The 19122-nt window shown below is 35.1% G+C and overlaps 1 protein-coding gene across 8 annotated transcripts in view; it reads left to right on the plus strand.

Moving 5' to 3' along the window:
* Bbx (BBX high mobility group box domain containing) overlaps positions 1-19122 on the plus strand; it is a 218316-nt gene that overhangs the window by 185007 nt on the left and 14187 nt on the right. For 6 of the 8 annotated variants that reach the window (XM_042676675.1, XM_042676679.1, XM_042676682.1 and 3 more), the window contains 6 exons: positions 132-1143; positions 2178-2316; positions 4732-4880; positions 6334-6414; positions 15958-16047; positions 17314-17373. In XM_042676675.1, the coding sequence (XP_042532609.1) occupies positions 132-1143; positions 2178-2316; positions 4732-4880; positions 6334-6414; positions 15958-16047; positions 17314-17373 (1531 nt within the window). The remainder of the gene's footprint in view (positions 1-131; positions 1144-2177; positions 2317-4731; positions 4881-6333; positions 6415-15957; positions 16048-17313; positions 17374-19122) is intronic. The other 2 variants (XM_042676681.1, XM_042676683.1) reach the window with 2 other exon arrangements.

Here is a 19122-nt window from a genome sequence, read left to right on the forward strand (position 1 = left end):
GTAGACTGACTGTTGCAAAGTTTGAGCTTTGTGTAAAAGGAATAAAATGTAGAAGTGAAAACTAATTCTGATTACGGAATTATGAGGATTTGTTTGTCTTGTTTTCTCACATTTTTGTTTTAACTATTTAGATGTGCTTAGCCTCAGAGGGGGTAAAAATGGAAGATGCAAAAGAATGGAAGAAAGCGAAAGAATCAGATGGTGGAAGAATCACAGAATTGGAGAAGGGACAGGAAGAGAGAGAAATAAAAATGGAGAAAACACATGAAGATGGGTTACAAAAGGAAGCAGAATTTGAAAAATCATTTAAAGATAATGTAAGAGAGGCTAAGGAATTGAGAAATTTTGAAGAGCTACAAATGGATGATGTAATGGCTATAAAAATGGAAGACCCCAAAGAAATTAGGAAAGAAGAATTAGGGGAAGACCAAAAATATAGTCACTTCCCCGATTTTTCTTATTCTGCCAGTAGCAAGATAATAATAAGTGATGTTCCCAATAGAAAGGATCATATGTGCCACCCTCATGGGATTATGATCATTGAGGATCCTACTGCCCTAAACAAACCAGAAAAGCTGAAGAAGAAAAAGAAGAAAAGCAAGGTAGATCGACATGGAAATGATAAATCCACACCCAAGAAGACTTGCAAAAAGAGGCAGTCTTCCGAATCTGACATTGAGAGTGTCATATATACCATTGAAGCTGTTGCAAAAGGAGACTGGGGTGTTGACAAACTTGGAGATGCCCCAAGAAAGAAGGTCCGCACCTCTTCAAGTGGCAAGGGAAGCATTTTGGATGCTAAGCCACCAAAGAAAAAAGTGAAATCAAGAGAGAAGAAAATGTCAAAGGAGAAATCCTCAGACATCACCAAAGAGTCAAGACCTCCAGATTTCATTAGTATTTCTGCCAGTAAGAGCATTTCTGGTGAGGTGCCAGAGGGTATAAAAGCAGAACCATTGACCCCCACGGAAGATGTACTACCACCTAACCTTTCTGGACAAGCCAAGCCAGAGGACAGTGAATGTCACAGAAAAATAGAGACCTGTGGCTCCAGGAAATCCGAGAGGTCTTGCAAAGGTGCTCTTTATAAAACCCTGGTGTCTGAGGGCATGCTCACCTCTCTGCGAGCTAATGTTGACAGAGGTAAGTGACTTTAATAAAAAGAATATGAAAAACATGCAGCATTTCTCCTTTAGACCTGTTGAGAAAAGATAGATAGATACTGTATTGTTCTTTATTGTATCAAAATAACCTTGTACCATTGTATCAAGGTTTCATGTAGTTTATAAATAATATCCATTTGTCAATTTACCTTCATATTTTCAAGCACTATTAAGGAGAGTTCACTATTTTGTAGGTAATTCTCATGATAGAAGTACCCAGATTAAGTTACCATTTTATTTTTGCCAGTATGAGTTCATTGTTTTGACAATCCAGTATTGATTAGAACAGTGTGTGTGTGTGTGTGTGTGTGTGTGTGTGTGTGTGTGTGTGTTTTAACTGATGGAGTTTCTTGAATGATACAGATAAGCTGAATATAGATCTTGCACTATGGGTCCAGAAGTGAACACCCTGTCTATCCCTTTCCATTAGTTATTCAAAACAAATTGAATTTTCTTTAGAACTTGACATCACCCAGAAACTAATTAATATATAATAAATGAATTAATATACATTTCATAAACTATTCCTGTAAATTTATCTATTTTAGAATATAGCATCTGGCTAGGGCACTATCTCTTGCCAATTATATTCCAGCAGGAGATATATGAGTCTTATGTCTAATAAGCCCAGAATGAAGATGACTTGAGACTGCAGATTTCTTCAGGGACATCATTCCAGTGAGTCTTAGGGAAATTAGAATTAATAGTGTCTAACAGCAAAGGACTTCCATGCTTTAGGCTGCTTCTCAAATGGACAACAGTCTGTTTTCAGTTCCATAGTATCAGTTGAGTTATGACAAGACTCATCTGCAAGGTTAGGAGTTGTTTTTTTTTTTTTTTTTCTTTTTAGCTTCCATTATTAAAAGCAGTCTAGTATAATCACTTCAAGGACTCTGAGATAGTTATAAATAACATCTTACAAATGATAAAATCAAGAAGTGACCTGTGACCCTCTGAGATAATCTTTCCCAACTTACATATACTGAACAGTTCCTTTATCCTTGGACTTCTTAGGTAAACGAAGCTCAGGTAAAGGAAACTCCTCTGATCATGAAGGATGTTGGAGTGAGGAAAGCTGGACATTTAACCAGAGTGGGACCAGTGGGAGCAAGAAGTTCAAGAAGACAAAGCCAAAGGAAGACTCTCTGCTTGGGTAAGTGTCAGTGAGCACAGTCCATCAATATTGTTCCCACCCCTGTGTACTAGGATTTCCACAGTACATGTAAGTCACTGATTCTTCTTTGTTTAGCACTTGGTTCAGTCTTGGTAAATTTGCTAGCAAACATCAGTCAAGTGCATTTCCATGATTCCACTACTGACATAGTTAATCATTCATATTTTAAGTAATTAGAAATTATAAAGTACATTTTAAACATGAGCCCGAGTTTGATTCAAGGTCTACCACACAGTGGTAGTATGATATTGTAAATCCTTTAATATTGCTAGGACCATTTTATCATCTGAAATTTAGGATGGATATTATCAGTATGTTTACATCTTGCCCACTTTTATGCTATATTAATATTTATTGTACTATATTTTAATATTTTCAGTGTATGTGCATGTATTTAAAATATGGCAAGAAAAATAGAGATAAATAAAACTCTGCTTTAGCCCATAACCGTGATTTTTTTTTAAAACTACCATCTTCTTTTGCTGTGAGAATAAATCAGAAGTACTAGGTTAAATATTCTGGTACAGAGAGCATTTAATACATCATGCGTCAAAATGAAGTACTAAGTAAACAACAGCATATATCAGAATAAAATCATTAAGATTATTTCACAAATAATGTTAATAACAATCTTCATATAAAGCATCCTATTAGTAAGAGACAATACTTTATATTGGTGAGGAAAGTCTGAATATTCAGTTGTACTGTTTTGAAAATCCTTAGAGATTTCTCATTAGCCCAATTTGAAAAGAATACATTAAAAGGAAATAATTCTTCCTATTTTTTCATAATTGTGTTAGAGGTATGCAAATTTTATGCATTGGGTATATTGTATTTGTTGTATTCATAATATTTGCATTTCTAATTTGTGGAATAAGGTAATGTTTTTTTTGTGGAAATTACAGTGTTTTAAAGTCTGATTAATTCTAAGACTCTAGGTCATCATCAAGTAAGTAGAAATTATTTCTGATGGTGCTGACTCCTCAAAATTATTTATAGTGAAATAACATATTTATAATTTTATGTTTCATCCCTAATATTTTAAAAGGCCAGAGGACTTCAAATTAGTTTTGCTTATGTTATGCTTAAATAATGACTTGAAAATCCTCCCTCTTATCATTGTCAAGTGATGTGTTCAAATGCAGAATTACCTTTAAAAAGTAGAGCACCTTCCTAGCAAGAGAAAAACCATGAATTCAAATCTCAACTGAAAAAAAAAAAAAAAAGATCCTTGAACATCTTAAACCAATGTCTATCTTCTATAGGAACTACTGAAGCCTTGTCAAGTCTCAGTGACAAGAACAGAGCAGGTCTCATTATACAGATACTGTGGGAGTAAGTCTCCCAGTCAGAACTGTCTCTGCTGCTGCTATTACAAACTACTGAGTTGTGGGCTGAGGGGATAGCATAGTTACTAAGAGTACCAGCCTAAGTAAGTAAGTAGAAGGCTCTGAGTTCAAATCCCCATATCACTCATACAAAAAAAGAAACTTCTAACTAAGAGATATTGTGCCAGTCTCCGGTAAACAGGATAAGTGAAACAGTCTTTGAGAATCTGTTCTTAAGATTATTATGGAAAGAGATACCCATATACCTTCCACTTACTGTCAAGAAAGCACAGTATAGTTCTTCAGCTTCCCTGATCTGTGCACCTTCCTAAGTCTCATTAAATGAAAGCCACGTTAAGGCTCCAGCAGGCCTGGAACCATTGCTGCAAGGGGCCTTGGAGACAGCTAAAGCAAACTCCCAAATTCTCAGACTTTGCCAATGTCATGTTTAAAGTCGTCTAAGGTTTAAGGTAAAGTGGTGTTGCTTCTTTGTCAGTGTTCATTTGAAAACTAGCTTTACTTTGCTCACTGAATAATTTCATTCTTATAAGGCTAGAACTCCAACAATTTTTCTCTATTTAAATTTCACGTGGCATTTCGTGTGTGTGTGTGTGTGTGTGTGTGTGTGTGTGTGTGGCATATTTATTTTTTAAGCACATCTTACAAAATTTCTTATATATTAACAGTAAACTTATCAACAAATATGCATGTATATGAATCTGTGGAATGATAAGATGTCTGAATAAAGTATGATTTGTGCTGAACTTTATGAGATATTCTTATACCAATGGAAAGAATAGCAAATTCCACACATCTAATATTTTAAGTGATCTTACTACTTTTCTGAAAGCATTATAATTTGTTATCTGAGTTTCATAAGAAAGCTGTACTGGTAAATCTCACGCACTTATGAAAATATGTTTTTCCCTTTGCACAGAATTTATTGAAAATGCAATAATTTCTAGAGGACCCATTTTCAAATGGAGTGCTCTGAATGTAATAGTAACGTTTTATGTTTTAATAATTGGTTTCATACTGATGTGATTTCCTACTCCCTATTCAACAGCTCAACAAAGTTGGATGAAGAATTTGAAAAGAAATTCAACAGCCTCCCTCAATATAGTCCTGTTACATTTGACCGGAAATGTGTATCTATTCCAAGAAAAAAGAAGAAGACTGGAAACATATCCTCAGAACCAACTAAAACCAGCAAAGGTTAGCTGTGACCTGAACCTCCCTGCACTGGCCGTTTTGACTACGCTTTGCAGCACCCTTTAGATGAATATAGCACTTGGATTTAGAACTAAGGCAATAGGGAATTGAAATTTCACATTGACTTCTAAGATTACTTTGGTTTACCTCTCTTTTTTTTCCTTTTTCCTTCTTAATTTTCCCTAGCCTTTGTCTGAATTTATAAATTTATCCTTAAACGTATAGCCAAGGTTTTTCCAAAGTGTTAAGCACAATCATCAGCCTCCTGATGTCCACTTGATTTTTTGAGGTTTTATTGAGACATTTATGCTGACATTTCTTCTGTCCCTTATGTCTATAGCAGGCTAGCCTAACACGTTTAAAGTGAAATTGGGAGGTAAAGTTTTCAAGATAGCAATACTGTCAGCCCACAAATATCAAAAGTAGTCCCTGGTATTAAAATGACCAAAATTATCCCCATTCTTCTCTTTGCCTATATGGACCATCTCAAAATTAAAATACCTATAATTTTAATTGCAATTGTAATTTGGATGAATCATATCTATATTATATGTGTTGTTAAATTTAGATAAATACTTGGATTAGCATTTCTATAGCATTTGATATAGCATTTGATATAGTGTTTGATATAGCGTATTCATTATTTCAACAATATTAACTTCTCCATTTATATCAGGGGACCTGAGGACCAAGAAGACTTGAATGAATCTCAATAGTCACCAAATATAATGCTTCAGTCCCAAAGGAGACTTAGAAAAGTGGGGATTTTTTTGGTGGTATCAATAATTGGGACCACTTTTGACATTAGTGAACAGGGGCAGCTAAGATGACAGCATTGTTGTCTTGAGAACCTTATCCTCCAGTTTCACTTTAGCTAAAGATTGGTCAGGGAATTATTCCTGTACTTTTCCGCATATATTTAATGACTTCATTCAGTGAGCTGTCCTGTAGAGACAGAAAATGCAGAGATGAAGGTCTGTGTGTCTGACCTATAGCTGCTTTCAGGATTAAATTTGAGCAAGATTTGATAGAAGTGTTTTTAGAATTGTCTTGCAAAAGTGACTGGCTATTTCATGCTTTGTGTCAAATCAGATTAATTCCCTGCTTCTATGTATTTTAGGTAGATAGATCCAATATAAATATTAATGGATACAGTTAGTTTTATACATTTTGAAAGGGAGTATTAAAGAAAAGTACAGTTTCTCTCTAAAGAAACCTAAACTTCACCCTCAATACTTACAAATCCTTTATAGACTAGAATTGCCACAACCAAAGAGGTTTACTTTGAGATCTTTATCTCAGAACATTATTGAAATGCATAGGAAAATGCCCCTTTCATCATTAAAAGCAGAAAGGTACTTAAAAGTCATTTTAGAATGAACTGTTTTCCTCTGTGGTTAATAAAAACCAAGTTAGCAAATAAAGAACTGAAAAAGAAATGTTGTTGCATCACCAGGTTTGCTCATCTGGGAAAATAATGTTGTGTCGAGATCGTCCAAGATGGATGAGGAAAGAAATAAAGTAGACTTGTTGACAGGTAGGTAGCTGAGCACTAGAATGGATTGCCAAATGAAATGACAGTCTTTGTGCCCTAGAGATATTTAGGAATAGGCAAAGTAGTCCATGAGCCCAAAAATGTCAGCTATCTTGAGCTCCAATAATTCTTGGATTTAAAGTTGCTGATAACTACCTGACAAGCCAGTAAAATGGAACTTAATTGATTGATGTACAAGCTGCATTCCTTATCCTATTCTTACAGTTCAAGACATTCATTTTACAGCTCTGAAGTTGGCCATATTATCTTTCAGAGAATATAACAATAGATTTATTTTGCAAAGCTATAAGACCCTGAAGTTTTTTTTTTTTTTTTGTCTATTTTCATACACCTTTTTTGGGGTGGGGGTTAGGGGGGAGGGTCTTTGCTGTTAACATAATTCTCCTCTCCCAGCTGAGATTAATAATATTTCTTTTGATGTGAAATGGCTTTGTGAAGCTTTGAATTATATTTCATATAGTATCATCTTACTCTCTCATTATGCACAATGTCACTGGTTCTTATAAATGTCTGTGAATAATTACAGATGTGAGGAGGCTTCAAGACTTAGGATTTTGTTCTGCATTCTGTCTTTGTGAAACAAAATGGAATTCAAATACAGCAGGAATTAAACAGTATATTCTGTTAACCAAAGTAATAATATTTGTGTAAATAATAATATTTGGCATTTGTAGCACCAATATACCAGACTACACGTTATTAATTAAATGATCATACCAGCTACACTGTAATTGCCTGATCTTTAGGAGATAGAAGAGATTGTTTTCTTTGACTCTAGATCCTTTGCATCTTTAGATAATGAATCATTCAAAACAAACACTGTAAGATCATTAGCTCACTAGTAAAATAAGATGTGTCCATAGAAAACTCCTTTTTCCCCCAACCATTTGCCATTTGTTTCTATTTTTTTCTCATATATGTAGTCATTGAATATTATGGGTTTTTTTTTTCTGACTTATCCTTGTATCTTTTCAGGTAGTTCAGTTTTTGTAAAGGTCATAGAATTTTTCTGAAATCTAATTTCTAGAAGGAATGATTTATTTTTATATAGTCACTTTTCTCAGAAAGATGGTATCTACTTGGATGTACCTCTCTATTTTCCCATTGGCCTTCTTAATTATGTCTGTTTTTCCAAATCATCACTTTCTTTGCCTTCCCTTTATCTCTCCCCTATTCCTATATCTGTGTAATGGGTCTCATCACAGGCTTTACCATGAAGGAAATGAAAATAACTGAGTCATCTTCCTTCAATTGAGCTTTGGGCTATATGTCTAATAGACATGATGATTTAGAAATAGAATTTTCTTTTCCTTCTAATTACAAAACATCCAATAAATTATAATCCACCCAAATGACAATATAATTCATCTGATTTAGCTCAATCTGACATTGTTTTCAAGGTTGTCTCTCTCTCAATTTGTGTTTTTATGTGAAAGCGTGAATTGTCTAAGTTTAATTATAACTTCTTAAAGTTGGTTTTGAACCATTGTTTTATATACATAAGTATATACATACATACTTACATATGGTAAAAGCCTATGAACTTAAGTTTCTAGGGAAATAGTAATTTTCAAAGGAAGGGATAGATAGTCTTAAAGAAAAAGCAATTGGAATTCAATTTGGAATAGAAATGTCTAATTATTCCCCATCCTGACCCTTGGTTTCACTTCTCCTCCATATCTCTTCTGTCTTTAGATAGTACTTTGCTTTTACTTTTCCCCAATCCACACTTAAAGCAATATTTAAGTTAAAAAAGATGGCTAGTTGATAAGCCAGGTACCGGTGACAGTTGATAAGCCAGGCACCAGTAGCTCGTGCCTGTAATCCTAGCTACTCCAGAGGCTGAGATCTGAGGATCACGGTTCAAAGCCAGCCTGGGCAGGAAAGTCCATGAGACTGTTCTCTCCAATAAAAACCCCTAGAAAACCGGGAGTGGCGCTGTGGCTCAAGTGGTAGAGCGCTCACCTTGAGCTGAAGAGAGCAGGGGCAGCGCCCAAGCCCAGAGTTCAAGCCCTACGACCGGACGCCTTCCCCCCAAAAAAATGATGGCTAGTGTCAGAACTGGTTGGTAGAGTACCTTCTTAGCATGCATGAGTCTCTAGCATAGCAAAAAAAGGGGGTAGGGCAGTCTACAAATCAAAAAAATATATATATTGTAATATTAATCGAAGAAGCAGGTTTATGCAAGTAAAAGCAAAAGGCAAAAATTTTAAAGACAAAATCTCCTATTTGGGGATATTAAGCTAACTTGAGGATGGTAACTGGGCTAGCTTTTCTATTAGAAAATTGAAGCTTTCGATTGGGCAGAATTCTACATTTACCCTAGAAGTATTTGAGTGTCTTTACTGCTACCAAATCTTTTTAGGAACATGGTGGCAACATGTTGTCAGATAAAAGGTATATCTAATGTGAGCTTGACCTGAACAAAGCAACCATATCCAGCCCAAGGATGTAGCTCCTCGCTCTTAAGGAATCTTACTTGATAGTGGCTGATGTACTTGCTAAGGAATTATTCAAATCAACTGATCCACATGACCGGCAGCTAGAAGTGTTTGCTATAAATTATTGCAAATGGGTTTATTGGTTCATTAGTTACTCATTACTTATGTGTCTAATATAAAGTGACAGCCTAGTCTTAGAACATGACCCTTGCTCTTACAAAACTGTAGGGAGTTATATCTGGCATTTGTTTTAGACAATAGTTCTAAAGAACAAGTTCTCTTAATTCACCTTACCTGCTGACTTTGAAAAATTATTATACCAGACTAACAGGAAAATGACTTCTGTGTCACTATAGCTTATGTCAGCATTTTTTTTTTTTTTTTTTTTTAGCAACTTAGAGGATTAATGTTGCTGAAATCTATGGCAGCCCTATTATATCCCCTTGGCTTGTAGTTGGAGAGTTCAATTTGGGTACTGATCTCCTTTATAGGCCATTTTCCCAAAAACTCATGTAGATGTATAAGCCAGTTTGCATATAAACCATGAATAATTTGATCATAAGAAAGCTCAAGTTGATACAAATATTCTCTCCCACTTTCTGAAGAATGGAAACCTGAGGTAGTATACAGAGAACAACAATTGTCAATCTTTTTGTTTTCTAAATGCTTTGCTTTTCACTTCCTGCTTATTCCTGCCATGGTTACTTCTGTGTGTTATATCACATGTGCCAAACAAGAGAAAGATAGTAAATGTACTTATTCTGTGTTTATTACATATTTTGACTTTATCTTCTTATACACCATATCTGTCACATGTACTATAGTGGTTAGCATAAATTAAAGTGTTTTCATTTTTGTACTTCAAAATTGATGCTTTTTAGTGTCTACCACTAGATCTTATTATTGTCTTTTCAAGGTTGTCACTTTCTTTGAAGAAGTTGTCATTTGCTTATAATATTTTATAGTTGTAGCTTGGGAGTGGGTAGGAACTAGGAAACAAAAAAATAGTTTACAGAAACAACTCTAGATGGTCCCCCTCCTCTACCCTGTAAATATCAACAAGCCCTGTCTATGCCTTGTCCTTAACTGGTACTTTTCAGATTTTTCTCAGTATGGCTGAGTCTCACATTCCATACATAAAATCAGTTTGCTTCTATGAATTATTTCTTATTTCTTTATATCATTCTCCCTTTTGAACCAATGCCTTATTATTACTTTCCTACAGAATCTTACTGATGGCAAGAAGTCTCCGGATTGTTTTTCTGCCTTCTCCTCTTGTTCATGATTGCTATATGTCATTCAGGTGTGCTACCCTGTTGTTGCCTGGATTTTATAAAATATATGAAGCAGTGATTGCACATACATTATGGAGAACACCTTCCTGTCCATGTACTGTATTAACAGGCATATTTTCTTTTCTTTTTTTCTCCCAGAGCTGAAGACTGAACTCAGGGCTTTGTACTTGCTAGTGGTCCTTCACTGAGCTAAATCCCCAAACCCAAAGCTTATTTTCTATGTACTTACTAAATTTATTTTTGTTTCACTTGTTGCTCACTTTTTCCCAAAGAAGCAAGCACGAAGGCATTTTCTATTTCAGTTTCAAACCATTAGCAGCTAATGCTTGGTTTTGAATATTTGAGAAGAGGGCTAGATGTAGTCATTTAAAAAAAATACAGTAATTATAGCAACAGATATTTTTACCTGTAAAGATATCTTTACACTTTTTGCCAAGCACTACTTTCATAAGTACTCATGAAACAAACATTTATTGAGAACCTGTCATGTGCTGTGCACTGTCCTAGGCACTTTGATTATATCTGTGAGTGAAAGCAACAAACCTTACTGTCTGAAGGTTCTATTATATTGAGAGGAACAGACAATCCATAGGCCCAAAGAATAACCAAAGCGTTAAAATAATATGGTTTGTTCTCTTGACAACAGTGACATGAAATTTAAAATTAATAAGAGAACTTAAAATTAGTAAGACAAAATTTAGGAAACGTACAAGTACATGGAAGATAAACATATTCCTGAATAACCAATATGTCAAAGAGAAAAGGAAAATTGTAAAGAACTTTGAAATGAAAGAAACATATCAAAACTTAGGATGCAGTGTAAGCAGTGCTTAGAGAAAAATGTTTGGATCTAAGTGTGTACTAAGAAAAAAGATTTCAGGTCAATATCCTACCTAGTCGTTCACCTTAATTTGAAACTAGAAGGGGAAAAATAATAAAGATCTGATGAAAAAGAATATTTAAACAGTAAAAACAACAACAAAATTATTAGAGGCAGAAGTGAAATAAAGGACATTACTACCAGCTTTACAGGGTTATAAGGACAGTTATATACCAATAAACTAAATAACCTAGGTAGAGTAGGCAGTTCATGTAAAGACACAAACTACTGAAACCAACTTAAGAAACAGATAGTCTGCACAGACCTATAGCTTGTAGACTGCATTAACAATCCAAAACATGCCTAGAAGAGGAAGAATGGAGAGGAAAGCCCAGACCTAGATGGCCTTATGAATTCTGTCAAACTTAAAGAAGAATTAGTACCAATTCTTCACAAATGAATTTAAAAAAAAATCACAGAAGTGAAAATTTTCCAACTCATTCTAATGTCAGCCCAGATTTTAAAAAAAGAAAGAAGAATCAAAACCCAGAGTAAAACAAGAAACAAAATCTACAGCCCAATATCTCCTGTAAGGATAACTCAAAAGTCCTCAACAAAGTACCAGCAAACAAACACAAGCAAAATATAAAAAGAATTATACACTATCACTAAATGTGAGGCTGGTTTGACATCCAAAAATGAATTGAGGTAATATTTCTCTTATCAGTGGACTGAAAAACATAATCACAGTAGATGTAAAAAGAAACATTTGCCAGAATCCACACTTTTATGATAAATGCACTCAACCAACTAGGAATAGAAAGGAATTTCTTTAACCTTATAAAGGGCATCTACAAAAGCACACAGCTGGCATACTTAATGATAAAAGATTATATTTCCCTGAAAGCATAGAAACAAGACATTGATGTTCACTCTCACCACTTCTGTTAAACATTGTACTGGATGTTTCTCTCATGACAGGGAAGAGGAGGAATGAAGGCAAGATTGAAAAGGAAGAAGTAAAACTATTCTCCGATGACATGATCTTATGTATAGAAAATCCTAAGAAATCCATTTAATAGCTAAAAATGGGCTCAATAGAGTTGCAGGGCACAAAAATCACACGAAAAGTAATTGTATTTATATTTTCAGTGAAGAATCAAGAAATGAAACAATTCTATTTATAGTAGTATTTCAAAGAATAAAATCCTTAGGAATAAATTTAATGAAAGCAGTGTGCATAATGAAAGCACCTAAAACATTGTCAAAACAAAGATGATAGGAATGAAAGAAAAAATACCAATGTTCATGGATTGAATGACTTAATATTGCTAAGATAGATTCACTATCCCAAACTGATTTGTAGATTCAATTAATCCCTCTTAGAATTCCAGTTGACTTTTTTGTAGAAATTGACAGATGGGTGAGATTAAATATGGAATTATGAGAAATTCAGAATAGCTATAACAACTGTAAAAAAGTAGTAATAATTTAAAGTTTGACTTCAAAAGAATAGTGATCAAATTAGTATCATGGTAACATAAATAGATACAATATAGCTCATTGAAATAGCCTTGAGTATCCAAAAATAAGCCCATATGTTGGCCAACTTAGTTTCAACAAAGGTGAAAGGACTATTTAATGGAAAAATAATATCCATGACAAAGAATTAAGTTGGACTATTACTTTCCTTTATCCAGTATACTAAATTTAACTTAAAGTAGATCTGAATCTTAAATGTAAGATGTAAATTATCTGCCTGCCTGCCTGCCTTCCTTTTCCTTCCTTCCTTCCTTCCTTCCTTCCTTCCTTCCTTCCTTCCTTCCTTCCTTCCTTCCTTCCTTCGGAATATATTTTTATGTCTTTGCAGTAGAACCTTAGATATAATATTAAAAGCTATGCAACAAAAGATTAAATGTATAAATTCTAAAAATTTCTAAAAATCTTTAAGAAAATAAATTTTGTGCTTCAAAGGACACTACGAAGGGAAAATGTATCCTACTGAATGGGGAAAATATATGCAAATCACATGTCTGATAAAAGATTTAATCTAAAATACATAAAGACTTAACAGGCAAAAAGCAATTGCTGTGCTATATACTGCTCAGTTAATGGGAAGGCAGAGATAGAAGTATCGTGGTTTGGGGTAGCCTGGTCAACAGTTAGTGAGTTCCTATCTCAGAAAGCAAACCGAATGTGATGGCATATGCCTGTAATCTCAGCTACTCCGGAGATAGAGATTCAAGGAGCATTGTCTGAGGCCAGTTCTGGGCAAAATCATTGAAAACAAGAAGAGTTGGAGGCATAGTACAAGTAATAGAACACATGCCTAACACACACAAGGCCTTTTGTTTAATACCTACTTCTGCCAAAAAAACAATGTAAACATGTAAAGAAACATCTTTCCAAAGATATATAAATGACTGAAACATACGTGAAAAGGTTGCTTGCCAAGGACATACAAATCAGAATCACAATAAGAAGGGCTAGAGGCATGACTCAAATGGTAGGATACTTGCCTATCAAGTATGAAGCCCTGAGTTAAAGCCCAGCACTGCCCAAGCAAACAGATCACAGTAAAAAAATGGCCACAATAATAATTTTAAAAAACACAGATAATTACAGACATTGCTTTGTGGAAAAATTGAAGTCCTTATGCATTGCTAGTAAAAGTGTAAAATAGTGCAAAAGCTTCATTAAGGAGTCTGATAGTCTTTCAAAAGTTAAGTTTATTGACCAACCAGCAATTTCATTCTTTCTTATATGCCTAAGAGAAATTAATACATGCATCCATACAAAAGCTTGTACATAAATGTTATTGCATTATCCATAATAATCAGTGGTGGGGAAAAAATCTAAGTATCTATTTGGACAGATAAATAAAATGTCTTTTATTTCTACTGAAATATTCATCCTGATACATATTAATTACAATGGCTTGAAAACATTAGCTAAATAAAAAGTCAGAAACTTCTTATTATATGAGTTAATTTGTATAAGCTTTTCATAATGGGCAAATCTGCACATAAAGTACATTAAAGATTGCCTAAGGATGGGGGAATACTGATGTAGGAAAGTAGTAACTAAAAGGTGTTGGGTTTACATTTGAGGTATTGGAATGTTCTAAAATCAGTAATGGTTGAAATATCTCCATTTGAAAACCATTGAGTTCCATTGAGTTACATATGTAACATCTTATTGGTTGACATGTGAATTATATTTCAATGGAATTGTTTCTAAAAATCAGTTAAAGTAATAATAGGTTTATAAGAAAAGGAGATCACAAGTGACAGGTGTAGGATTGGATTGCAGTTTACGTAGATGGTCTGAAGTTAGCCATAGGATTATCTGAATAAGGGAAAACCTTTTTCTAGGCAGACATAACTGCAGACACAAAGAGAGGCTGCATGTGTGCAGAATAGCCAAGAAGCCAGTGCAACTAGAGAGAAGTGAAAGAGAACATGAGGTTACAGACATAATGGGTCTCTCAATCACCCAAGTCCTTGTCAGATATTGTAAGATGGTTGGCTTTCCAAACACAGAAGTCTGGCTGAAGCAATGCATTTGTGAGTAATCAGCTTGTGGCTGTTATTTCAGACCCTGAAACCAGAAGTAATCACTAAATGAATGAGAATAAATATACAAGGACCAGATCTGTAAGATCTGTACCATTCCCAAGTTAAGGAGTCTTGGAAAAGAGCAGGAAGCAAAGGAGACAAAGAAGAAAAAGATCAATGAGAAAATAGAGGAAATAAGAAGCCTGGTAAAGGAAGTGTTCAAGGCAGAGCAGACTACTATGTCATGTGCTGCTGATAAGCAAGCCCTGTGTAATGAGGATGGATAGTTGGCCTTTACAGCATCAAGTCATTGTCCAAGAAGGACAAGTTTTCTTGAACAGCCAGGGCAGAAGCCTGGTTGGAGTGGGTTTGGGATAGAATTAAAGTTGAAAAATGTGTAGGCAGTCTTTCAGAGAAGAACTTTGCTGCAGCAGGAAACCAAGAAAAGAACTGGGGCAGCAGCTTATGTGCAAAAAGTTGGGGCACAAGATTCCCACCACTCGGTTTTTTTTCCTAAATTGAGTAAAGTAGCATATGTTTCTACACTGATAGAATGATTCACCTGAGAGCATAGGCTACCATGTAGGCAGAAGACCTGAATGGAAAGGAGCATGGTGTCGGTCTAGCTAAAAGGCAAAGCATTCGTAGATGGGAAATGCCAGAGGGGCAGCTTGTGACACTTGTAATATTTTAATCCTTAGACCAACCCTGTGAGTTAGGGAGGAACTGCAGTGGTCCCAATTTGCAGTTGAGGAAACAAACTGTGAGAAATTATTCACGTAGGAATATCGCCAAAGTGTAGAAAGCCACCTGCTTTGGGGACATACGTGCTATTGTTGGTGTTTCTGATTGCTGACCAAAAAAGCCTGCAATTCTGTTTTTGTATGAAACAATCTCTCTCTCTCCTACCCAGAAAAACTTTTTTTTTTTTAAACAAATATTTTTCTGGTTTAAAATCATGTTTTCTCATAATGTCCTGAAAAAAAAAAAAGGCCAGAAAGTTGTCTAATGCTGTCAGGTTAGCCATAATCCTGAAGGTGCTGTCCTTGTGAAATTAGTTTCTTAGGAAAGAGTTTCTTAGGAGAAATGAAACATATGTGCCATCCAAGAGTCTGAAGTATGATCTTTTCTATTACAGGCCATTGATGTTACTGGTTGCTGTCTGTTTCAACCCACTAAATCTGTCCCCCCCCCCCCCCCCAATGGAGGCTTCTGCCCAATACATTTCTAAGGAAAATCTCATTGAGTTTTAAATAAGTCTAACAAAAGGGACTGAACACCAGCTAGATGAGTGAGGATGCACAAAGACATTTCTCAAGGGAGTGGGGAGGGGGTCATTGTTTTAAGACACACAGTATTGTTTTGTGCAACATTGTGAACTTAAAATATATTTATATTAATATTGTCTATAGGTCCCTTCCAGTCTCAGAAAAAGAACTTATTCCACAAAATTGTCAGCAAATATAAGCACAAAAAGGAGAAGCCTAATGTTCCAGAAAAAGGTATTGGTGCCTTCCATCCTCCATTAAGGTTTCCTGGTCACCTCCATCACAACCTCATCTTTGAGCAAGCCTTTGCTATTCCTCCCTGCTTGCTTTAGTGCCATCAGCTCCTATGCAGGTGTTTTTATCTTCCTAGGCTCCGCTGCTAATTACAGATTTCCTTCACTTAGATTCCCACTCAGATGCATACTTGTCTCTATGATCAGGGCTCCACATGAATTGTAATCATTTTACAACTTAGTCTTCTTGGACTCTGTTTTCTATGGAAATTGTTTTTCTCATGTTTGGCAGTCCTTCATACCATGACCACATTTTCCTACTCCCTAAAATCTTACAGTTACGTACTAATGTGAAAGTTTTGCCATTTCTATACCTTTTCTTCCAATTGGGAAGCCTCCTGGTCCCTTTTCACCTCTCATAAGTTGTAACTTACCTCCTTTCTCCCCATCTGTGTACTTCATCATAGGCTGAACGCTTTTCCCTGCCACCTGTCACAAATCTTATTTCCAGAGGGCATTAGAGACTTACGTACTCTACTCCTCTTTCCTCTTAACATCTATCCCATTGTTAGGATCTTGATGGGCCCTTGAACCTCTTCAGGACTCATCTTAAGATCTCTTTCTTCTTAGTTCAGGACTCTTAATCTTGCACAAAACGATGTCTGCCATCTGGGTCAATATAACCTTGTGTGTCCTAGAAGTTCAACTTTCTTTGGTGTCTACCTGCATGTCAGTGTTGTTGCTACTATAAATCTATTCATTTGATACCCATTTGCATTCTACTTGCATGGCTAGGGGAGGCTTTAAATGCAGCTGTCTTCTGCCTGTGGTCAAAAGTGTTTATACATTCCTGTATGTAGCCTTTTACTTAATTTGTGCATTCACCCCATTGTAGCTTCTTCTTTTTGTTTTCTGCATTGATATTGGCTTTTTTTTCCTGCTTCCAGTGAAGAAACATATTCTTTACATAAAATGTCAGCTTTTCTCATTTCCTTTTACTGATTTTCAAGTTATCTTTATTAAAGTCACAAAAATTATCTACCAGTATATCGATTTCATAACTGACAAAGATATGTTTATTTTTATCTGTTTTCTATGAGACCTGAGTAGTTTAGTTGGAAAATGCAGTTTGTAAAATAAAATAATTAAAATTAAATCCACTCTATGTGTGTGATGTTTTCTGTTTTCAATATTGTCTTGTTTTATAGCATTTCTGTTTATACTAAGTAGATCTTCACTGACCTTTCCTGTTCTTTACTGTTTTTAGGAAGTGGGGATAAATGGTCACATAAGCAATTCTTCTTGGATGCCATTCACCCTACAGAAGGTAAAAGAAGCAATTATTTAAATGTACATAGCTTAAACTAGAAATGGGATGATTTTTAAAGGTTTAATAAAACCCCTATAATTTATATTGATCATCTAATAGAATTAGACCTATGTGTTTATACTTAGGTCTTTTTTTATTGTAAAGATACTGTACAGAGGGGTTACAGTTACAAGAGTAAGATAATGAGTACATTTCTATGGAGCATTGTTACCCCCTCCTTTGTTTTCCCCCTTCTATCCCTTCCCTCCCCAACTCCCTCATCCCCACATCTCATTGTTACAAATGGGTCGACCTGTATCCTTGTTTCAACATTTAGTTATTTCGCTTCCCTTCCCCAAATTAGAAAAATGTATCAGTTAGCATAATTTTATATGGTCATATGTACATAGCTATTGAGCTATTGTGATCCTGTGCTAGGAGGTTATTTCTAATTTTCAAATCAAAACTTGTTTGGGGGCTCCTGCTATTGATCAGACAGTATCATGTGATATTTGACTTGTTAAAGGGGATTGGTTACCTCTGAATCACATTGGTGAAGATTCCAGTTTTTTAGTAAATGTGTCTGACTTTTGTAGTTTGTGTTGCAAGCAGATCCTTATGATAGTAGAAGTCAAAACCGGGCATTAAAGAGCTCACCGGCTTGACTGCACATGAGCAATCCTCCCGAAATGATTTGTGACCTTAATGTTTCTCCTAACCTGTTTCCCATTACCTTAAATATGTTAAAAGATAATGTCCTTGTGGCATATCTGAAGGCAAAGAAAAATCTAATATTAACTAGATATGTTTTATAGGTCCTAGTTTAAGATTTCCTACAACCATATTAATTATGATTAAATATTGAAACTTAGGGTTTGTTTCTATGTTCACTAAGAAACCCTCCTACCCTTTTTCCCATCAATTCCTTTTCTTTTTCATGCATGGTAGGTATTTTTTAAGTCCTCAACATTTTTGTAGTGCTTCATTTCAAGTTACTTTATCTGAAAACTCTTAATGGATCTTATCCAGTTTGGACCCTATGATTTAGAGGAGGGAATTTAATCATCAACCTCCTATCACTTGACTCCCAGATACCAAAAATTCACCTTTGGCCTAAGTCATTTACCAGGGACACTCATTTTTGAGGTACTTATTAAAAAATGTCTAAGATTACTATTAATGATAAACTTGTTTTCATTTGGTAAGTGCGGTATTCATGAGCATGTTTGTTTTCATGTCATTTTATTCTGACAACAGATGACAGCAGCATATCTGCTGTCTGACTTGATTGCTTTTGTGACTTGTGTGGATCATGAGCTCTGCTTAAGTGCAGGCAACACAAAATCAGACTTGTGCTGCTCCTAGCACTATCTTCTAATATTCGCAAATTGCATTAGTAGCTCTTAGGTATTTAAATAGTGAATTTGGCACAGATTTGATGACTGTAAGGTACTGATGAACTATCAGAGACATTAAAGTCATTTAACACCACATTAATCGTTACTTGAAAAGATACTATTCTAAATAGGTTCTTTTGTTTCTTTGAACACCAAAATTCCAACTGAGGTGTGTCCTGTGGCAGAAAGATCACTTAATTTTGTAGCTGAAAGATCCAGGTTTTCAGATCTGTCACTGAGCAGCGTTTTTCAGTAGGACAAATTGCTTAACCTCATTAGGATTTATTTCACATTTGGTCTAAGTGCATACATGATTTGTAGTTTGGTTATATGATAAGATATAGTAATACTAAATTATAGCTTCTTTTTT

Source organism: Dipodomys spectabilis, unplaced genomic scaffold, assembly GCF_019054845.1.
Source record: "Dipodomys spectabilis isolate Male_0828 unplaced genomic scaffold, ASM1905484v1 ptg000032l, whole genome shotgun sequence".
Lineage (NCBI taxonomy): Eukaryota > Metazoa > Chordata > Mammalia > Rodentia > Heteromyidae > Dipodomys > Dipodomys spectabilis.